The sequence below is a fragment of the Papilio xuthus genome, unplaced genomic scaffold (assembly GCF_000836235.2).
Source record: "Papilio xuthus unplaced genomic scaffold, Pxut_1.1 DF826159.1, whole genome shotgun sequence".
Classification (NCBI taxonomy): Eukaryota; Metazoa; Arthropoda; class Insecta; order Lepidoptera; family Papilionidae; genus Papilio; species Papilio xuthus.
Window position 1 is genome coordinate 1975954 of NW_013532490.1, and position 23407 is coordinate 1999360.

Consider the following 23407-nt stretch of genomic DNA (forward strand, 5'->3'; position numbering starts at 1 on the left):
TGTCTGATACGTCACTAACAAGAATCAAAATGTCGGATCGTACGTTGTAGTTGTGTCTCTTTCTTTCTACAGGCGTCAGACGGAGACAGTAATATCCTGTTGAGGTCACCGACATCACGCAGCGTCTCGTGTGCTAGTATCGTGACGATATACGAGCTGTCGTGATCAACCACGATAACCAATGTAAAATGAGCTTTTATCTCTACTAAATATTTAAAAGTAAGAGATGAATGTAAACTTTTCGTAGCTCATACTTGTTTGGTTGTTAAAAAGCCGGGGACGTTGTTAAATGCAAATATGAGGCAAGATATTTGAGAATTATTAATGAAATAAAGAGGTTACCAAACATTGAACTAACGATAAAAACTTCGCCTTGGTTACAAATTGCAAGTACGAATAAGTACATACTTTTTAAATGAATATAAGCTTTCACTATTAGCTCTCTTCTAACTTTGTTAAAAGCAGTTTCGTAATTATTATCAACTCAAATTGAATATGTAAAGATACCGATTTTAAAACATCAGCAATATAATAATAATAGGGTGAGCAGAATATATAACATAGTTGAAAGTTTGTTTTGGTATGTATAAAAATTTTTATTTTGCCGTTACGCGTTAAAAGTATTACAATTACAAATATGGATTTAACATATTTGGCAATCTTTTTTGATTTAGTCAAAGCCTTACCTAAATCAGGTTAATTAAATGATGATCCAAAAAAAAGTCAATAGAAGTCTGTTATAATTAAATTGGAATTTAAGTTTTCAATTACAAAAAAGTTGTTATTTTATCTGTATATACAAATCAATTGCTGGATTTTATGTTTGTTGTAAAAAGATCTTTACTCTTAAGGAAATAAAGATTAGAATAGAACAAATAGGATACAACGTCTCTGCAGCCGGATCGAACTGCGCGCGCATTTCAGACATGTCATTTAAATTTTGTACGTGAAAAAATCCACTGCGACAGTTAATAGGTTATTTTTACCATTTCTAACATTTTCTACCTAATATTTTTCTTGTTAAATGTATTTAACATAGTTTAAACTACCTAAAAAGTCAATAGTGATAGATTATCGATTTAATTTCTGATTACTATGGTGATTTGAGTGTTCCGGTTTGTAGATAAAAGGTAAGTTATTTATAAAATATTGTAACTTTAAGAGTAAAGTGATAAGCAATTACTCGTATTTAGCAGCAAACATGTCTCTTTGTAAATTTGCATGTCACATCTGCAGATACTATTCAAGAGCCTACTGGCATAGGTACTTGAACATAGTACTTGAACCTCACACTGTCCATTTCAAATACAATTTAAACATATTTCGTGTTTTCAGTTAGTTAACAGTAAACGGTTTGGAAAATATACCATTTTGGAAAAGCTGCGGCTTTTCACACGTAATATACCTATACATTATTTGCCATTGCTCTTGAAATGTTCTTCCATCATTTTTGTGTTGTATTTCATCTGAACGGATCTAAATTATTGGAATTTTCAAAGTTATTATAAGATTGTATTTCATTTTATGTTTCTTGCATACTAGATATATGTATGGTAGATCTTCCTCAAAATCATATAGTCTATGCGTTTTCTAGTATTGTCCCCGGATTAGGAATTAGGCAGTAGAATGTCTTTGGCAGTTACCATGTGGACAGTCTGCGTACCGGGGTGGGGCGCGGCTCTGGCGGCTGGTGCGCTGTTGCTCTATGGCTCTCTGGACGTGGCGTACTTTGCCCGTATGATGTACACCGTCGCCCGTGCTCGGTACTTTCGCAAGAAGGCCTGCATCTTGGAAACGACGGAAATCAATTGTGAGTGTACAGATAGTCTAGAAGACAAACGAAAATTAGAATTTTGCATATTGTAGAAACTTGTCCAAAGAGGCAATCTGAATTATATCTTAATTGCGCCTGCCTATTTAATATAGCAAAATAACGAATTGATAATTTTGCCACACAAAAACCGTGTTGATAATTAGAATTTTTTTATTTCTAGCTTGGTGTCTTCTTAACGACATAGACACGTTGCTGTACCATATGAACAACGCGCGTTATTTGCGCGAACTGGACTTTGCGCGCGCGGACTTCTACGAGCGCACGGGGCTGTACGCTAACATTAAGGCGGCTGGCGGTGCTGTGGTACAGGCAGCGGCCACTATACGCTACCGACGATACCTCAAGCCGTTCACACGCTTCAAAATCACATCTAAAGTATGGAATTTTATATTACATCCTAAAAACTAACGACCAATTGAAACTCAATGTAACGAATTGATTTATTACTCAATATGTTATTATCAGGCAGTATACTGGGATGAGAAGACATTGTTCATGGAGCATGAGTTCGTGGGTCCCGGGGGCTTCGTACACGCAGTGGCGGTGTGCCGGCAGCGCGTCATTGATACCTCCGCGGCGGCCATCGCTGAGTTGCTCCTGCAGTTGCACTGCGCCGGTACCTGCCAGCCCACGCCCGCCAAGATGCCACCGGAGGTTAACTTTCATTCATTCGTTCCTTCATTCACTCATACATACGTATGTGGGTAGAAGGGGGTGGATATAGAGTGACTGACGGACGTGGATCTGTTAGGGTTCCCAAATTTTGTGACACTTTTTCAATATATATTTTGATTAATCATTTGTAAAATTTCCTCACACCAGGTAAGTAGGTGTTACAAATGAATGAATATAAAAAATCATGAAATTCGTGTGACGTAATTTATGGATAGTCCTTGATAATAAGCTATTAAATATCCCTTTCAGTTGGAACTATGGGTGCAGAGCAATGAGATCAGCTCTGCGAAGCTCCGAGCTCCACAGATGCCCCAGTCCATCCTGCACACATCGCACAACCTCGGCTGCGGCGAAATGGTACCGAGCCTCGACACCGAGTGAGACGGGACACACTGTCCAACAGAACTACGGTCCCGCTCGCACGTACTGAAGCAGGCGTAAGTGCGAGGGAGACGGAAAACCGTAGGTATTTTGGGCAGTGTTTATAATCATTCAATTTGAAGTTGTCAACAACAACGGACGTTTCTGAAGCTTGATGTGCTTTTTGATGTATACAAATAATATTTGTAAAACCACTTTTAGATAGATTATGAAATGTAGTTTTTAATGAGTGTCGTATTATCTATAACCTTGTAGTATTCCAAATATAAATATAAATGAAATTAACAATTACTCTATTTAATCGTGTTATTTTTTTCATTTAAATTAGTCAGTAGAAAAAAATCACTTAGTATGTTTGGTTTCAGCCTTTGTACTCATGTATAGAAAATCGCGCAAGTTGTACCTTAAAAGTATAGATGTATCTAAGACTAATTGTATTTAAAATAAAAGCCTTTAAAAACTAATAAACGCAAGAGGACTTAGAAAGTAAGTATTAAGAAGAAACTGCTTTTCTTTTGAACCTTTTATTATATCAAAGAGAAGAGAAATCTTGATGTAACTTGTAACATATTGCCTTCTCCCTCGTTCTAGTTGAAAAGACAGAGACAACAAGTTATTTTTGTCCACGTTAAATAGAAGTGGAAGCTTACGATTAACCTTAAAAATAGGTATTAAGATTCATAAGAAATACATAATAAAATACATAAACATTTCAAATATTTGTATATATTGTCTTTATATTAATGAAAATTATTATTTACCTACATATTACTGCGGTACTGATTTACCGTTAAATATTTTTAAATTAATAAAATTTTATCAATATTCGCTTGTGTAAAATGTAATCGTAGAATTTGATCAAATTAATTTCTTATTATAACCTCAAATATGTCGGTGTTGTAATTTCAATTTTATAGATTAAAAATAATTGGTTAAATCTATTCCCTTACCTTATAACCTATTATAACCTTGAAAATAATCGGAACTTTTTAATTTCTAAAATAATAAGTAGTGTTTATGTCGTAGTTAAAAAGTGATGTAACATGTTGAACGATTAAATCGTTTTAAAAATGTATCGTGTTTATTGTATTTAAAAAATTAGTATGCAAATATAATCGTTAATCTTTACCCATAAGTGTCATAATCGCATGCACAAATAGAATTATCGTTGTTTTTTTCACTTTGTGATATAAGAAGGTCCTTGGCATTTTTATTGTAAAAAAATATTGACAATCTCCGGTGACGTCGCTATTTGACAACTAGTAAAAACAATTTTGTTAATTTCAGTATTAATAATTGATTTTTTTAATGCCAAGTATGAAATCATTAAATATATTGTTTGCGCAAACTTACCGAAATAATTGAACTGCACTTTTTAAAGTGTTCCAATCTCAAATTTATTTGCATATCAAAGATGAAAGACGAAATATCCCTGTAAAAGTAAATTCGTGCATTTAGACAAAATTAATAGTTTTATTTAATTTTAATATTTTTTGCCTTCTTTAAAATGTAGACAAATAGATAATATTGAAATAATGAAAGTGTGACACAACTTGACATTTAATCTTCTCTCTCTTTCAAATGTGTTATTTCTTCGTTACAATTGACAATTTTTTTTTATTCTATGCGGTCAAAAGCTAGTTAAAAAACAAAGCTATTAATGTATCGATATATTTATATTTTCCATGATTTTATTTTTTTTACATTTTGTTAAAACAATAAAAAACTGATGTTTTCATGTTTTAACGCAGGCATTGCATCTATTGAATATTGTAAATGTAGGCATTTCTTTTACGTCGATTAAATAAATATCGTAATAGATGTATTTTATTTATCAATATCATTATATTTTATCTGTAATAAAGTTTTATGTGGCTGAATGTTGTTTACTTTTGTCCTTTTTCTCATAATGAAAGTGTTTAGTTTGCGTCACTTTAAACTTTAGGTTATATTTAAAATCAAAATTCATTAGATTAATTAAGAATTCATTAGATTCGAATGGAAATTGAAATTGTTAACGTTCCAAATAATTAAGCCGCGATTGTTTTCAAAGTTTAACATTGTTGTGACAAAAATTAAAAATCTACAACGACGTTGCGTTTAAAAGTGTAATTTGGTGTAGTGAAAAGATGAACATTTGAGTACGATGAATGAAGAAACAAAGGAAATAATAAACCTACTAATTTTAGTGAGAAATTAACTGCATAGATCGGAATAAAAATAATAGTTAATTATCTTCCTGTGGAACAAAAAGAAGGGTACTTCGATAATAATTTTGACGTCGGAAATATCAGTTTTTAAAGTGCTAAATGTCGTGGACATATAAACTAAATTGTGTAGTGTTCGTGTAAATATTTAAACGAATATTATTTTGGTGTAAAAGTGATGTGGTGAGTATGGTGAATGTTCTAGAAAACCCTATAAGGACAAAGTAACATGGAGTTGGCTGTAATTAACGTGCCCGTGATCTACCAGTGGGTAAGTATAAGTAGATTATATGAAGATATATCTAACTAAATTCTTTGATATAATTTTTTGTGTATGCGTCGCCCTTCTCATCGAAAGTTTTAAAATCCATTGTATTATGATTTATAACTAAAGTTACGTTTGCTATCAGGTAAATATTCTCTGATATATTTACTGCGTAAATAGTAAAAAGAATAACACATTTCTTAAAGATAATATTCAAAAAACAAACAAACGTAGTTGCTGTAAGTACCAGGCATGCATATCTGATATGGTAGACGTAAGACGTAATTCCAAAATAGTCTTTCAACATGTTACTAAATTGATGATTGATTATTTGGCATTGTTACACTGTTTACCTGTTTTCAAGGCACGGAGAGCGCACCTGAGACGCGTACGCAATCTGTAACCGGGTCACCTGACAGAAATACACGAGTTATGTGAACGACCTGCGTCCACTTACCTCGATGTGATTTTTTATATCTAGACTAGCTGGTACCCTGGTTTGGTTAAATTTAATTAATATGCAATCCCTTCTATAGAATGTATGTAATGCGTGTTAAAACAAACAAAGAGTTAGTAGCAGTTCTTATGTTAATTTTTTATGTTGGGTTCAGCAGCAATAGTGGAGAGACTAACGGGTAAAGAAAAATACTAAGTTACAGCTTACAAAATAGAGGTTAAATTTTTATTTTTTTCCGTTTTTGGGAAACAGAAAACCTGTATAATTACGGTTTGTTGTTTGTTTACTTGCTGCTTAGTGTTCTTATTAAAAATGTCCTAGTTCTGTTCTGTGGCATGTCTTACATTTAGCTGCTATTTTGAATTCTGCGTACCACTTAACTCGTTAGCTATCTCTCAGCACTTGTTTTTGAACTCTGTGCCAAGTAGACATGTTTCATGAAACTGCATTCTTTATTTATATATTTTTTCAAAGCCTTTGATCGTTTTTACTATGTTAAAGATTTTTACTATGTTAAAAACTCTAGTCTTGGAGTTACAGTAGGTATTACGTTTTAAAAGCAATTACAATTGGATGACCCAACTGTACTAAGGTTTCCTTATCTTAGACTTGACTACGTAGACTTTTTGTGTTATTCTTAATAGGATTGCAGTTAATAATTGCATTTATTGAGAACGACATCTGTAATTTAGTTTGCTTAGCTTTGCAATTTGCATAAATGCGGACAATCTGTGTATTTGACAGATAATTGGGATATTTTATAGGATTTGATAAGGTGAAATAAAATGATGTTTTAATTGTAATGTACACAATTTATTCATATCGTATAGTGTCTTATACAAAGATATAAATTGTAAAATCCTCTTTCGCGGTCCGAATAAATAAATACTTCGTATAACTTCCTTCAGTCCTATCACGTGCCCTATAGGGCATCACCAGGAGCGTAAACTCTTACAACTGAAATATTTAGAAATTTCTCAAACTAATTACATTTTTTCGATATTCACATTTGACAATTTTCATTGTTGGAAAGAACGATGGAAAAGTATTAAACGCTTTGCGCTTCACACGTAATTCTCGAAATGGTATTTTAGAGGTCCAGCCGACTGAAGTTTCCCAGAGATTTTATTAAGAAATGTACAAAAATATTATTAAATAACTATTTTAAAGGTAGGTATGTATTGTCAAAGGCACTGGTATACTTAATCTGATCAATGCTTTTGCATAACATTAGGATTTTATGAAACCTTATAAACTATTTTGCGATTCCATGACAGCATACGAGGTATCTCGTATATTATTTTTGGTTTGGAACTTAACGGCATTCCGATTGAGAAAGACATTATACATTTAAAAATTTATAAATAATCTATGTTTGACTTACAATAACCTACATCGACTTACGAACTAACACTTAGGTAGAACTTAGTCTTTAGCCATCGATTTTAAACTACCGAGTCTTCGAATAGATGAAACAGATCTACTTCGCTTACTTATTACATAACATATACATTATACATAGCTCACCACTAAAAATGCATTTTTTTTATATCTATCACTGAGTAGACAAGTTTAATCTGCTCGAAAAGTCTGCAAACCGAAAGTTTAGTATGAGGGCGAACCGCGGCATGGCGTCGCCGCGGCCCTCCGCTAACACCGACACATATAACTACTAGGAAGGATTACAAATGGGCGATGCGACTTGGTCGCGTACAGCTGCGCATATCATACAAATATAAATCATCTCTTTACAACGTGGTAACTTCGTCTACTTGTGAGGGGAGACGTGTTGTGGGAAGGCGGCGCGCACGGCGCAAGCGGTCGTGCTCAGTGCTCGTGCGCACGCGCCTTGTTCTGATGCATCATATTCTTGAGCGTTGCTACTTCGGTGGCCAGCCGCGCAAGCTCTGCCTTCAGGTGGGCGTCTTCTTCCTCGATGAGCCTGTCGTCAGGCCGCTGCGGCCTGTAGTCGACGCCGATCGAGATGCCTGAATCTCTTTCATCGCTGGAGCCCTCGCCGTCCCAGGAGGGCGAGGAGCGCGGCCCCGGCTCTTGTTTGATGTGTTGGAGGGACAGCAGGGCGCTGGCCACGTCCTTGTCGCCGAGATGGGTTTTGTGGCGCAGTTTGAGAGGGAGGCAGTTGTTCTCGGGCGCGTACTGTTCCGTCGTCTCGTCGCCGGAGCCCGACAGCGAGGACAGCTCGTAAGGTGAGAGGGCTCGGCGTGTCCGCGACAGGTTAAGAACGGAACCGGGTGGCTCGTAGTGCGCCGGGTGAGGGTAGTATGCCTCTGGCGCTGGAAGTCGCTCTTGGTAGGGCTCCGGCGCCCGCTGCGGTGGCGGGGAGGGTGGCGAAGCAGGCGGAGCTGGCGGCGGCGGCGGTGGCGCTGGCGGAAACAGTGCGCCGGTCGACAGCTTGGTGCGCTTGGAGCCACACAGAACCTGGTCGCAGGTGGGCAGCGTGGCGAGCACCTGGTCGATGCTGATGAGGTTGTCGCCGCAAATGCCGTACTTTTCCTTAATTGCGTCAAGCTGAGCCTTCAGTACGTGGTTCTCTTTGGAAAGTTCGACGACTCTTTGCTCGAGCACCATGTCGTTGAAGCGGCGCTTTTCGCGCGAGCGCTTGGCGGCTTCGTTGTTGCGCCGCCTGCGGTCCCAGTAGCCGTCGTCTTTTTTACTGTCGGGGATGAACTCGCGCTGCTTGCGCTGACCGAAGAATTCCTTACGCTTGAAGTCAAAATTGGAAGGGTAATCGTGCGGGTCCCCGGGTGGGCCGTTGGACGGCGGCTGATCCATCGGGAAGTGCGGGGAAACGGAGAGACGAGCGCGTGGAGGTGGTGGCACGCGCTGAGGCGAGGGAGCAGGCCCTACGCCTCCGGCGCCCAGCAGCTGCTGCTGGCTCAGAATAAACTCGGCGACCATGTTGCGGCGGACGACGCCCGGCCCGCAAGGATCCTCAATGTGGTTCTGAAACCAAAGAAAAGGAACATTAATAACGTGCCAAGTTGCCGTTGCCAAGTTACAAAATGACCGCTTGCAAAAACCGTGTCGTAAGATCCCGTGCTGCGGCTTGCACGTGGAGCTTTGTGTAATCGCGTTGCTACATTTACCATTTTTTGTGTCCTAAGTTATTAGCAAAATGTTTGTTAATAGTTTCCTAACCTCTGTTACACAAATAAACTGGCTCCGGATACCGTCAGCTTCCTTTAAATTGGCCCATGCGTGGCGAGCAGTGTGCTCGCCGCGTGCAACAAACTGTGCAACTGAAGCACGCCGGTCAGCATGTGACAAAAGGTAAGCAATAATGTTGGCCAATAGTTAGTCTTAACACAGTTTAGATTTCGCAACACGATCACGTTGTTCCTAACGTGGCCGCTGATTTGCCTACTTTGACTATTTAACAATATCAGCAGTCCTCCGGCACCAGTGTCGTTCACCTTTTACGTAACGAACCCTATAGCGATTAAAACACCAATTCAAATTATATAAAGTATGTCTAATGAGTCTCAATGCATCGGCAATACCAGTGACAGGAAGTGCTAGTCTTAAAACCTCATTGTAATCGACAACCATCCGATAATATAACAATGAAAGAATCGTTAATTGCCTATTGTGCTGAAACCATAAACTTGGTAGTCTACCTTTTTCTTAGTGCCGATTAGTGACTAGTGCATAGACAAAAAAAGCTAGGCGATCACGTTCCGCGGCACGCGGCGCGGCCGACAACGTGAGAGCTCTTTCTAAAACACAATTTATGCTTTTACAGGACAATTTACATGTATTTGTAACTATTCCGCGGCCCGTGACACGTGAAAATGTTGATTTATACGGTCTTATTCATAATTTACTCCTTATGAAATTCGAAAGAGGGCCATTAGTGAGTCTCTAGAGAATTTTAAGCCTTTTTTTGAGTAAACTCATTGCATGGAAAGCTTTACATAACCTCTTCCTATTCGATTCTATTATTTTTAAATGCAAATGATTCTATTGTGAATTTTAAAGGTTTTACGTAGCTTTGAGCCACATAAAAGTAAATTCTAGAAATAAATATTTATCTCATTCCTTTTTATTTACATAGTCTTTATATATAACCTAAAATATTAATTTTAAAAATGTAATGTCACAGAATGAATCTCAAACAGCTGTTATTCCCGGTATTCGTTTTCAGCCAGTGACTCTACCGTGACGATTAATATTGGAAAGAAAAAAAATAATAACTCTGTTCACGCTATCTACCGTAATCTGGGCAATTTGCCTAACTCCGATCATGGTAACAACGCAGACTTCGGTGTCACTGGGACGCCCCAGATGCGCGGGCGCCGTTAGATTCGACCGTTCGATTACACCGCCCGACCTTAATTGGCGGGAAAATGAAATGTCATTAACGCGTACATTTTTAATTGTTGGTTATTGTCATCATAAATGATATCGATTTAATTTCCTAATCGATTTTCATATTAAAATCGACTAGAGTAGCAAATGATTTAATTTATCGTTTACTTAATATTAGACATAATTTGACTAATAAAATAAATATTTGTTTTTTTTAATAATATGAATATCGGTTATGCCTAAATAAACACATTGAATCAAATCATCGAAGCATACATTGGTAACAGTTAGAAAAGCCGTTTTTTATTTCACCGTTACTTCGATATTTCTATATTAAACAGTTACACGACTCTTTTGAATGGCCATTTTTTATTATATTCTAATAGGTATTTAAATATATGAAATACTAGCTGTCGCCCGCGACTCTGACTTTCCACTCTTCATAGGAATTTTTAGTTTTGTCTTACGTAAAAGTACATATAAGTACTATTAAGTATGAATCATTTTATTTATCATAATTAATTCTTATTAATAATAATCAACGGTGTATGTAAGTTCGTCAAGAAATAGTTCTTATAATTTTGTTAAATGATAAACTATTTGCTGTAATCTCTTCATATCGCTTACTACTTATTATTATTTTGGTGATAGTTCTTATAAAAAAAAATATACAGAGTTTTATAACTTATAAAAAGATGTAAATCTTATCTTACTAATATTTTAATTGCGAATGTTTAAATAGATGGATGGATGGATGTTTGTTTGTAGGTATCTTAATGAAATTTGGCATAGATGTAGAGATAGAGAGCATAGTCTGGAAGAACACATAGACTACTTATAAAGTAATTCCATACGGACGGAGTCGCGGGCGATAGCTAGTGTTTGTATAATTATATCATAGCTGTCAGTGTTAAAAATAATTAAAAATCAAATAAGCAACGCTCTGTTTAAGTGATGTAAAGTATTAACCCGTTATTTGATGGTCTGTATAACACAGACAGTTAAATGGTCGATAATAAGGTTATATCATAATATACCGTTGCTTTTTCACATGTAATAAATACATTGCTTTTATCAGATGTTCAATCCTTGTTTTTAAAAAGAAATCATAGACAAGACTAATAAATACAGTGCGAATTCGGATATTTTATCGACATTGACCATAGACAACACGAAAGCCAATAAGCGTAGTACTTTTTTTTTGGCGTCCGATCCGGCCAACAATCATACGGCTTTGACGTGGACAGTTACATAGCTAATCATTTAGTTCGTGAGCACACCGTTAACCAAAAACTGGGACCGTACGGTACAAGAGTACGGTTTTTATTCTCATCGTTGCCGTCTAAAACCCGTAATACTGTTATGAAACAGCTATTTAGTTTCGTCATTGCATTTAGAAGCGTTCAAGGTTGGCTTGGGCAATTGGAAATGCAAGATTGCTTGTAAAAATCGAGATTATAGTCTTTGATTTTGTTTTTAATTACAATTTCCATTATAAAACTTTTCGGAGCTCCTAATACGTCAAATAAGAATCTAACTAGAGCTTAGGTTGGTAGAGGAATGGAAGATCTGAAAAACATATCAGCTGCATTGATTTTCTTTTATATCTATAAATATATTATATTCAATAATAATTATAATAAAGGCTGCAATAACTGCAGGAAATAAATTTAAATGTCGAGGTAAAAGATTTATACGAGTTTGGTATGAAATGTTTTCACACACGTGCAAATAAATTGAATTTAGCCACGTGTTATGTGTAGCAATAATAAAGCACGGGACTAACGCGTTAAACCCCCGTGCGGTCAGAACACGTGATTGGTCAGACTGTATTTTTAATCTGTATTTATTTTGTATCGTATTTAAAACAAAAGACGATATTAAAGAAAGTTAAAACTGATTCATTGTTTTAGTTAATCAAACTTCGATTTGTACCTATCAATGTACCAATAGACTATTATGTTTAAGACAGGATGTAAAAAAATATTTCCTAATAATAAAAATGTAATGTTTTATATAACTTGACAACAGTGTATCTTTGAATAGACATTTTTCTCGATACATCAAGATAGACGATTTTTATCTATATTTTTTTTTAATTTGCGGAATTACCAAAGATAAAGTATTCAAAGAACTGACATGATAAAGTTACATTCTGTTTCTATCTGTTTCCGGCCAAGTCTGATTAGAATTATATCTTAGAATTATATAATAATAACTGCTTTAGTGTTATGACTATTACAATTCTTATGAATAATGATATAGATGGCGTTATTTCCTGAACATAGATTAAGCTATAGACTTGCTATTTGGTAGTTCCTCAACTGTATCTATAACAATGTTTCCTAGGTATCTTGTCTATGATCATTTCCCGCTGGGGTCAACCCTACCTGTTCGGGTCGGGTCGGAGCACCGATCAGCGACCTCAGGCCGCGTCCCGCCGGCGCACGTGCTATCGTGTGCTAGCACGCCGGTCACGCGGCGGACGGCACGTGTCCGCACTTGAACCTCACGTTGCCGCTTGCGCAACGAGCTCGCTCACTCCTCACTGAACCGTTATATAAACTTGCAACGTGACAACGTGATCTAACAACGTGAAATTTTAATTAATAGTCTTCTTAACAAATCGGCAAACTAGCCTTGACCATGAGACTGCGTGGGATTTTTAAAATGTTCGATTCTATTTGATACCAGCCAGTATTTCAGCTACTGATTGTTATTATTTTGTTTTCTATCCACCTTAGAGCAGAAATGAGCGATTAGTGTTGTTTTTGCGTTTTTATGCTAATTCCTGATGACTTTATTTAATAGCTATTCTAATTATAACTACTATAGTATTGAAGTTATAGTGATTCGTTGAATGTTGTCTTTTAACAGTCGCCTTTTACGGTTTAACAGAATATAATCTATGTACACGTCTAAAAAGTGTGTTACTTCAACTGATAACAGAAAACATCAAATGGTATTGACCTTCCTTTAAGCTTAGACAATATCGGCCATCTTGGAAAAAGTAGAGAAAGTAGTACAGCCGTAACTTTCCACACGCTCGCCGTTTATTGCGCGGGAAAAGTAGGGCAGTCGCCATCTTGATTTGACATTTAGCCGCCACACGAAGATCTACGACTAAACGTCAATTTATTTCAATGATGAATTATTTATTTGGTGACGAACTGCTAAATTTCAAAGCCAACTGCGTTTCAATGCATTTCATGTCAAGAAACGTGTGGCTTTATAGATAGTACACGTAAGACTTGGATGTTTATAAAACACATCATTCGTCGTATCCGTTACACAGGCAAGCTATTTAGTACTATTTTAATTCTAAAGTTGTGGATCTGGAAGGTCTTTTAAGTTGGACGTATTTCAACTATTTTTTTTGTGCCAATTTTCTGTATTCTTGACCGATATTCGCAGACGCGTATTTTCTCGCAATTAAACAAAGCAGGATTTTCGAGTTATTTTCGGGGTGGCCTCTTTCGTTGCGCGATAACGCTTTGGTGTCAAGGTTGCGTTTCGTAACCGCTTCGTGCGATAAACGTATACCTACGTACCGGTACAAAATATGTCAAGGTCTTGTGACTTTTCCGGTAAGGGATTTCCCTATCTCTTGATAATCTCTCCTTCAATAACGGAGGCCTAGTTTTAACGACCTTGTCTACTGAGACTAATTGCTCATTATTATGAATCGTTTAACCTATTTCCCCGCACTAGATTCGATAAAATTAGCTGCGCAAGACTTACGTAACCAACACTTTTGGTTCCAGGAAGCCACGCGAATAGATGCTATAGTAATGCAAACCATAAATGACTCATTGTATGTTTTCGTATACAATTACAAAAAAATAATCAAAAAACGAACCACGAGGAAACAAGACGACTTTTAGTTCAAATAAAGAAATAAGTGTAGGCAACAAATAGGAATGTGCTTAGGCTATAACATGCGGGTCGTTAAGATCTGTAACCTTTTGTATATTTTTGTTGCGTTATAATTCTGTAAATATTCTTAATAATAAAAACGTGATCTTGGTCCGATGATTACAATACAATTCCTAGTAAAGTTGCGTCATCGAACCATTTCCATTGTGTATATCCTTGTTGGTACTTTTAAGAGCTATGATACGTCACACGTTGATCTACATTGTCGCAATTGGCCGTGTAAACTCACGTGTACATCACTAACTAGGTTACAGTAACGCGAGTGTTCGAGATAAAAAAATATAGGTCAAGTTATCTTTGCTTGTCCTCGGTGCGATGAGAATTATCGGCCGCCTTGTTGCGCCGACACGAAAAATCGGTTACGTAACATAAAGATTACACGTAGTAATGTTATTATAAATAAAGAATATTCCCATGACCTTAATGGTGTTGGTAGACTAAACAATAATTTTATTCATTTTAAAGGGGATTACTATTTTTCATACGTCAATGGGTTTGGCGATTTCTAAAAATATCTTCCAAGTTAATTTTTATAAATGATACTTTGTTGTAAGTTTTAATACGTAAATATCGTTTTCTTTGTCGTGTTTTTAAACGAATTATTAAAGGGCTAATCATGAATTGGTCTCGTAGTAATTTAAATGGCCACATGTAATCGCGAGTCATGATGCGTGATTAACCAAATGCATGCAGTCTCGACCTTAAAATAATACCTTCCGGTCAACCTTGCGGATTAGTTCCTGTATTACGTAAGCAATACTGCATTTGTAGTACAATTATCTATTACAATTCTTTGTTCTTTATCTGTTACGATGTTTTTAATAAATGAATTCTCATGATGACTTTCATAAAATTTTTATAATTACGATACTTTGAATTTATAAAATTTTCTTTCATGATTGAACTTATTTCGATTTCATCTTTTATCGTATTTATATAAATCAAAGAAATGGGGAGTAAATAGATTTTTTCTGTTGCATTTTTTAACACTAATAACGTCTTTTAAATACAATTAGTAACAAAACAGTGCGTACTTTAAACATAGTTTAAATAACGGTCTTGTATGAAAACATATTTCCCAACCACATTTATAGAAACGAATACGTGATTATCTAAACAAACGTTTTGTCTGTGTGCGTATGTATGTATGTGTGTATTGCAGCTTGTTGCGCAATCCGCCCTAGGGACGTTGCGTCATACAGAACTGACCTTTACGCGATGGATCGATTCCATTGCATTTACGTTAATCCTTTGAAAAAAATCCGTTTAAATTGCTAATAAAAAATACCTTTTCGTATTCTATTAATAGACTTAATTTTGAAATTAAAAAATTTAAATCTGCTATTTGATTTTCTATTTCTTAATTTTTTTTAAATTAAATTCTACGTGATTTAGTTTCGCATTATAGGGCGATTTTTTTTAAAATTTTTGTTTTGCATGTAAATACCAAATAATACCGATATTTAAAAAAAAAGGTATTGCAAATAATGACATAAAAAAGTGAAGCGTTTGTTAACTTTTTAGCAGTTACGAAATCTAGTTTCCGCACATCCGCAGGCGAATGCACGCCGGATTGGAACCTTGAACCAGTTGTGTAAGCGGCTTACAATAGGCTTACGACAGAGCCGTGCCGCCTGGCGCCGCTTGCGACACAACAACTTACAATCAAATACTGCACTAATTAAAACTAAAAAATTTTACACTAGACACAAATTTTCCAAAAAAAAAAACATGAAAAAACGCATTTTTTATCAATTACTTAATACTTAAAAAAATCTAAATAAACGTGAATAGATTTTTTTTACTTTCATCGAAAAATCATACAAAATGTTGGCAAACAAAAATAATCAGCGATATTGTAGCATACGTTGTATTGACATTGTAAACAAAGATAATATTGAAAACACATGTAAGGAAGCACATTCACAAACAAAAGATCATAACAAAGAGCCATTAAAATGCTACATATATAATTCTACGAAAATGATTTAAGCGTTAAACATTTTGGCACGAAACTAAGGGGCATGAATAAACAGAATTCGAAGCAAGAAGTCAATGACATAACGGAAAAACATTTGACCGAAACCACGAAACGTTCGAAAACTCTGACTCATACATAAATTACTCATTGTAATTTATTTGAGTCTAATTTAAATTAAATTATTAATAAAAAATCTTAAATTATACATTTTTCAAAAATCTTTATTTGCTACCATTACTTATTTTTCCAATCAGACTTACTGTTTTAATGTTCTATGTATTTTTACGAAAATTTTAATATTTAAAAATTCACAAAATTTAAAATTGAAAAATGCATAAGGAAATATTTTTATGTTTAACAAAATATTTTTTGGAATTGTTAAATTTATTTTTTAAATTTGATGGTTTATTTAAAATGTTAAGTTGCGAAATTACAGTGTGAAAAATTTGATGGTAATTATTTTTTAAATGAAAACTTGATAATGGTCTCTGAAAATTAATGAAAATACTTACGAAAATATTTGCGGTAATTATCGGCTCCTTATCCGGAATTATCCAAATAGTGGGAACAATGTCATAATTCACAAATAGAAAAATGCACAAAACTGTTCACGGCGTAGTTTATTAGGAAAATTGTTCAAAACGTTAAAAACACTCCCACTTTTCACGTCCCGAAAAATATTTGTCACTATCACAATGTTGTTATGACGAAATGTTCACTGCGATTGGTGCTGCGTAGTACTCTAGTTACTTGGACACGACTATTCTCTGCGAAGTCTAGAGTGCGACTAAATTTTGTAGAGGGGTCGACCGACTCGGTGCCTGCAGCACGCACACTAGCTCGCAGCTTCAATGTGTGGGTGGTTACAGTAGTGTGAGTGAACGGAGTTGTGCGTGTGTGCGAATATTTACGTAACTTACCCTGTGTGTAATCACTTTAGCCGGCGCTATTGTGTCAATATAGTGTCCATTTTTTTTTAGCTAATTCGCGATTGAGTCATGTGTTTGTCTCATTTTTGTGTTTCTATGAAATTTGTAATCGATTGATAAGAGCGTTACTTTTGGGCAATTTGTGTGGCGTAATGAATTAATTCCATTATGGCCTAATATTTAGTTCAATATTTCAACTTTATAGTTTTTGTTGATATTTGTTAACTATTAACTATCTAGTTGGCCACTTGTTTTGCATAATCCTAAACATAAATCTATTGTAGATTAGCATATTTATTGCTTTTCGTATCGTTTGTTTGTTGTTTTAATTTCAAAACTACGTAGATTTTTTTGTAATAAAATAAGAAGAGTTATAGGTTTAAAATAAGGGGAAATTAATGTTAGTATTTCAAGTAGCAGTGACTACCTACAATATATTTAGTGACATTTTTATTTTGTACTAAAGCATATTAAATAATTTCCCTTACATATTTTGATAAATTATAAGCTATAATAAAGAGAAGAAAAGACATAACATGATTGGTGACTGAAAAAATGGATATTTAATTCTAAGGACATCATGGATTTCATACAACTGTGAGATAAAATTTTTATAGTTCGTACAGAAATTTTAATTTTCTTTATCTTTTAATGTTTATCACTGGACTTTACCAGACGTATAACTGACGATATTTAGATATATATCGGTATTTATGTTACTTTATATTACACTAGCTGTCGCCCGCGACTCCGTCCGCGCGGAATTATAAAAACATAATAAGTAGTCTATGTATTCTTCCAGATTATGTTCTATATATGTTAAATTTCATCGTGATCTGTTGAGCAGATTCAGTGATGCCTTTAAACAAACATCCATGAATCTAAACGTTAGCATTTATTTTTATTATATTATAATTACAGTCTTGGATGTAAATTATAATAGTAGACAAAATATGTAATTCTTTAATAAGGAAGTTGTAATAGTTCCACGAAGTTGGTTCGATATTTGCGCATATCGATCGCGGTCGTTTTTTTTTCTGTTTGACATTGGAACTTTTGGCGCTCTCGAGATTTTCTGGAAACTGGTCATTACTCGAGTCACGTTTTAAAATAATTGTAATGATGCAGAGAAAATGAATTTTTCTTTAGTCATCAATGAATAGTTCACTAGAATTTTTTTTCTTTTAATTTATACAGTCTTACTAATATTATAAATGCGAATGTTTGTATGGATGGATGTTTGTTTGGAGGTATCTCCAGTACAGGTGAACGGATCCCTCTGAAACTTGGCATAGTTGTAGAACGTAGTCTGGAAGAACACATAGGTTACTTATTAAGTTTTTTTAGTCCCGCGCGGATGGAGTCGCGGGCGACAACTAGTGACGCAACAAAACAAAGTGAGCAAACTCTTTAATAATCTGTGTTAAATAATTCAATTTTATTATCTGTTTTATCATGTGTTTTACTTTTGTCTAAAGATAATGTAAATATTTAAGCACACATTCTGCTTAATACATTATTATTATGTGGCTTTAAAATATATTTATAATAAGTTTTTATATTCATCATCAGCTCACTATACATCTCCACCGAGGGACTCGGAGTAGACCCTATGTTAAGGGTGATTTGGCCATAGTCAACCACGCTGGCCAAGTGCTGGTTGGTTGGTTGTAACATTTTCTCAATTTTATTATAGCTTTTACCTTTGACAATATAAATATAGTTTTTATTCAAAGCTATTAGAAAATTTAATAATAATAAATTCAATTATAATTTTACTCACAGTGAGACGCTCGTACTTTAAAAATTGGCAGGTAATTTTCATCTGAAAATTACTACTCATTATTAGACGAATTTAATTAGATTAGTTTTTTGTATTGGCCACAGACTATATTTTCCTTGATACGTTTCAGTGCGATTTTCTAGACTGTTCACATGCAACAAATATAACAAAGTATTCTAGGTTTTTTACTGTCAACTTTATATAAAAACTTGTTTTCGTCTAACTCGACGTTATGTAACAAAAGATATCGACAAATCAAAACACAATTGTTTTGAATACGAGAAAAAAGAGCGGCCATCTTGAAAAAAAAAACTGTCGCAAACATATCACGTGCAGGAAAATATTATGTAAAACTACAAGGACGGGTTATACGGCCGGTTGCAATTCGTCAAAGCTATGTTAGATGGGTTATTCTTAAATCATCAGCTCACTATATGTCCCCACTGAGAGGCTCGTAGTCTACCATAAGTTAGGGGTGACTAGGTAATAACGGGTACGTACGGGTTAACTTCACACATATCTTTGTATTTCTTCACAGAATGTATTACGATTCTTAAATAATATAAGGTAACTAATAACCTAAATCGATAGTTATAGAAGGAAAACTATTTCGGAATGATTACGATCGCAAACTTCGTAATAGTTTTCAAACGTAATTACATTTTTCGTATTACGAATTATTACAATTCGATTGTCGTAACACTTTTATTAATATTTGTAGTTTCTGTTTTCCTGGTGATGAAGAAGATGATATTTCAAACGGCAATGAATTTCTAACTTTACCTTATATCTTTGCTTTATATTTTACTCTATATACGTATTTATTATATTGTAATTATCGTTTTCGATAGAATCTTAAAGCGGTTATAATAATCCCCCTTGGGCTTAAAGGAAAGCCAGTTTTGACGCTTACGCGATTTAAAAAATCGCGTTAGTGAATACAAAAATATTCGTGTTTTTAAAACAAAATATAAGAATTTCGATTCGAATAATCCTACAGTTTACAGAATAGCCTTCAATTGTAAGTTATGATATAAAAAAATATAAAAAAAATGAATGTCAATTTTCGTTTACCGATTTGAATTAATCATGAGATTTGGATATCTCAGTATTTTTGTATTTTGAACACCATGGCGAAGAATAGAGGGTCGGATGTTGGGAAAAAACGGGTTACCATATGAACCGTATTGTTTTTTATTTGTATTTGTTATGACTTCAGACATAATCTGTCAAAAAAAAAACTTATATCACCACGTAATAAATAATGTATTAAGCATTATGTACGGAAAACGGAAAAATACAGGATATTTTATTATTTAAATATAACGTATATGTTTATTCGGGTTTGTATACTTTTAGTACTTAACTGGTGTTTGCATGCGACTTCCTCTGTAATTTCAAAAAGTAAGCAGTAGTAGAAAGTATCCTATGCGTTCTTTCAGACTATGGTCTACATTTGTGAAAATTTTCATCGATATCCTTTAAGATGTTTTGGTGGTACGTTAAAACATCCATCCATCTATCCAAACTTTTGCATTTATAATATTAGTATGATAGCTGTCGTTTTTTATTACTTTGGTAGGCAACCTGATTGTTATATAATCTATGGAATTGTAGATTTTTTTTATCTGTATTGATATTATAGTCTAAAATCTAACTTTATGATCCTGTTTGATATTATTCAACAACAAAAAATGGAACACTTGTGTTGTGAAGATTTTTGTTCTATTTGTTCAAGTTACGTAATATTATTTTTGTTATTTTAAATTGTTTTCGATTATTTTTTTAATTTATATTTTTGTTTAGTTTAGATTAGATACAAATTGAATATTATGTAATTTTATATCCATGTTCAGTAGGTTTAAAAATCGGATATCATAATTTTTTATTCCCGAGCAGACAACGTCGCGGGCGACAGTTAGGATATAAAATTTAGCTTCATATCTAATCTTACTAATATTATAAATTTGTGTAGATGGATGGAAGAACGTTTGAAGGTATCACCAGATCAGCTGTATGGATCTCGCTGAAGTTTGGCATAGATGTAGAACATAATCCGGAAGAACACATAGGCTACTAAAGATTTTTTATAACGCGCGCACGGATTCGCGGACGACAACTAGTAATATATAAGAATACCTCGATTATATTTCGTTAAAAACAGATTATGTTATGACACGCTAATACTAAAACCGGTTGATAGAATTAATATTGTTACTATATTGTAATAAAAATAGTCAGTCACGTGTATACTAATTGTTCGATTCGTTTAGATATCACGTGTAGATATACATAATATATTCGAGATTTTATTATCTGTTACGTAAAATGTTAATTGAGACTTGATTCACGTTTTAATTAAAAGGATACGGATGACGCTGTGCGATAAATTATGTCGTAGGTTTGATGCTTACACAAATTAAGGTGTGTAGTAGAAAGGCGCGGTTAGATTCTACGATTCACTAGTTGTCGTCCGTGATTCAGTCCGCACTGCATTAAAAAAACATAGTAGCCTGTGTTCTTCCAGAATATGTTCTACATTTATGCCAAATTTCATTGGTTTCGATCCAGTCGCTCTGGATGTACCTTCTATCTAACATCCATCCATCTAAACATTCGCATTTATATTATTAGTAAGATAATGATTTTATTGCTAAATGTTAGTAATATTTTGTCATATAAAAGTTTTCGTCTTTTCCATCACTCTATTTCATAAGTATTTTTAGTTATTTACCGTTATTTTTGGTACCGAAATCTCTGTATATATCGTCATCTTTGACAAAATAGAGATCACAATATGTTGTAAACTAGGATTTTGATCTCAGAAACCCACGGTTAGGTATATGACGAGGTAATATCGTTAAGTGTTATTTTACTATGCCTAATGTATACTCGATGAAAACCGCTATCTCTGTGTGAACTTTTTTGATAAATATTGTATGTAATAAGAAAAATCGTTGAAAAACAGCAAAGATTACATCGACCTTTACTTGAACTCTTTACACGTGCACATGTTTTAGTTTGGGCGATTTACTAGCTTCTGTCCGCGATTTACCACGACGAATTAAAAAAACAGGATCAGTACTATTTGTTATTTGACTATGTTATATACCTGTGCCAAATTTCAATGAGATATGTCTATGTTGCAGATCCAGTAAATATGTAAAATCAAACCTATCCTACTGGAACCGTATACATTAACGGGGTCATATGTAGCCTATGTGTTCTTTCATACTGTATTCTATATTTATACCAAACTTCCTGCCTCGCACAGCAGCGTTGTGGAATGGTCTGTCCTCGGCGGTATTTCCAAACCGCTACGACTTAGGGTCCTTCAAGAAGCGAGCTTATCACCACCTCAAAGGCCGGCAACGCATCTGCGGTTCCTCTGGTATTGCTGATGTCCATGGGCGTCGTTGAACACCTCGGTGTTCCCGCTGCTCGTTTGCCCCATTCTGTTATAAAAAAAAAAAAAGACTCATTTAGCCGTTTTGGACATATCTAGTAACAAACATCCAAACATTCGCATTTGTAATATTACTAGCTGTCGCAAGAGATTCCATTCGCATCGAATTAAAAAAAACTCAATTAGTAGACTATGCATTCTTCCAGACTACGTTCTACACCAATGCCAAATTTCAGCGAGATCTAGTTACTCATTTTGAATATCTTCTAACAAACATCCTTCCAGCAAAACATTCGCATTTATAAGAACCAGAAACTGATATATAAACACGGCTAAACACTCACTTATATTCGTCCGGTGGCGGCACCGACTAGTTTTGAGCCCATCGGGGGCCCTTCATCAGGATGAGTGGTACTGGTATGATTTCGCGGCGTGGCCTGTCGCTCAGGCAGTGAGACTAGTCGGTGCCGCTACCGGACGAATATACGTGAGTGTTTAGCCGTGTTTATATATCAGTTTAGTATAATATCTCACGAAAATTTGAATAATTTAAGAACCAGAAAGATTGTACGATGATAGTTGAGTTAGGAAATTTAGTCTTTTATTACGCAGGGAAGTCTGTATCTCCGGATGTACCATAACATTATTAAGATCAGAGGTCAGACACTAAAAAAATACTAGACACTTGGTATAAATATTGATATAAAACATGTTTACATTAAAAAATGATAAGTTGACCCATTTATTTATGATATAAAGATTTGCTGTAATTATTACGTTACCAGTTTGATAGTTTGACTTTTGAACTATTCATATAACATAGTAACATTAACAAAAACATCATAAATAATGAATGAAAACTGACATGTCTAACTTTAATACAAAAATACGCCAGTAAGTCACTGGATGTCTATTGCTCACTACGGTGTTCCAACCTCCTCCCTTTTCCCTTATTTTTTTAAAAGAGTAGGGGGCAAACGAGCGGCGGAACCACCGAGGTGATCAACAACACCCATGGATATCTGTAGAGATTCATCATATTGTAAGGAGCTTACTTTTAGCATGATTTTCCTTTTTCTTCCATCACTCGTCCTTTAAGAGGGCATCATAAACAGCTAAAAACTCACGTATTTATCCGGTGTAGGCACTGACTAGTTTCGAGCCCATCGTGTGTTTCGTGTACGGACCCGTCGCTTTCCGCGTATTTATTAGTCAAATTATAAA

General features: G+C 34.8%; 2 protein-coding genes across 4 annotated transcripts; one reads left to right on the plus strand and one right to left on the minus strand.

Moving 5' to 3' along the window:
* Positions 1-907: 907 nt before the first annotated feature.
* On the plus strand, positions 908-4553 carry LOC106123093 (protein THEM6). 3 transcript variants are annotated; one of them, XR_001228136.1, is made up of 6 exons: positions 908-1130; positions 1612-1810; positions 1995-2209; positions 2300-2488; positions 2759-2971; positions 3482-4553. XR_001228136.1 is itself a non-coding variant. In XM_013319229.1 (5 exons), the coding sequence occupies exons 2-5, from the start codon at positions 1627-1629 to the stop codon at positions 2888-2890; spliced, it is 720 nt and encodes a 239-aa protein (XP_013174683.1). In that variant the 5' UTR covers positions 908-1130; positions 1612-1626; the 3' UTR covers positions 2891-4553. The 3 variants fall into 3 exon arrangements, 2 of the variants coding, with proteins under 2 accessions (XP_013174683.1, XP_013174684.1); XM_013319229.1 differs by having other exon boundaries at positions 2759-4553; XM_013319230.1 differs by having other exon boundaries at positions 909-1130; positions 1640-1810; positions 2759-4552.
* Positions 4554-6634: 2081 nt separating this feature from the next.
* vri (nuclear factor interleukin-3-regulated vrille) lies at positions 6635-16871 on the minus strand. The gene is made up of 2 exons (XM_013319281.1): positions 16578-16871; positions 6635-8783 (listed from the first exon to the last, which is right to left on the minus strand). Exon 2 carries the CDS (start codon positions 8736-8738, stop codon positions 7647-7649), a length of 1092 nt encoding a protein of 363 aa, XP_013174735.1. The 5' UTR covers positions 8739-8783; positions 16578-16871; the 3' UTR covers positions 6635-7646.
* Between the last annotated feature and the right edge of the window lie 6536 nt (positions 16872-23407).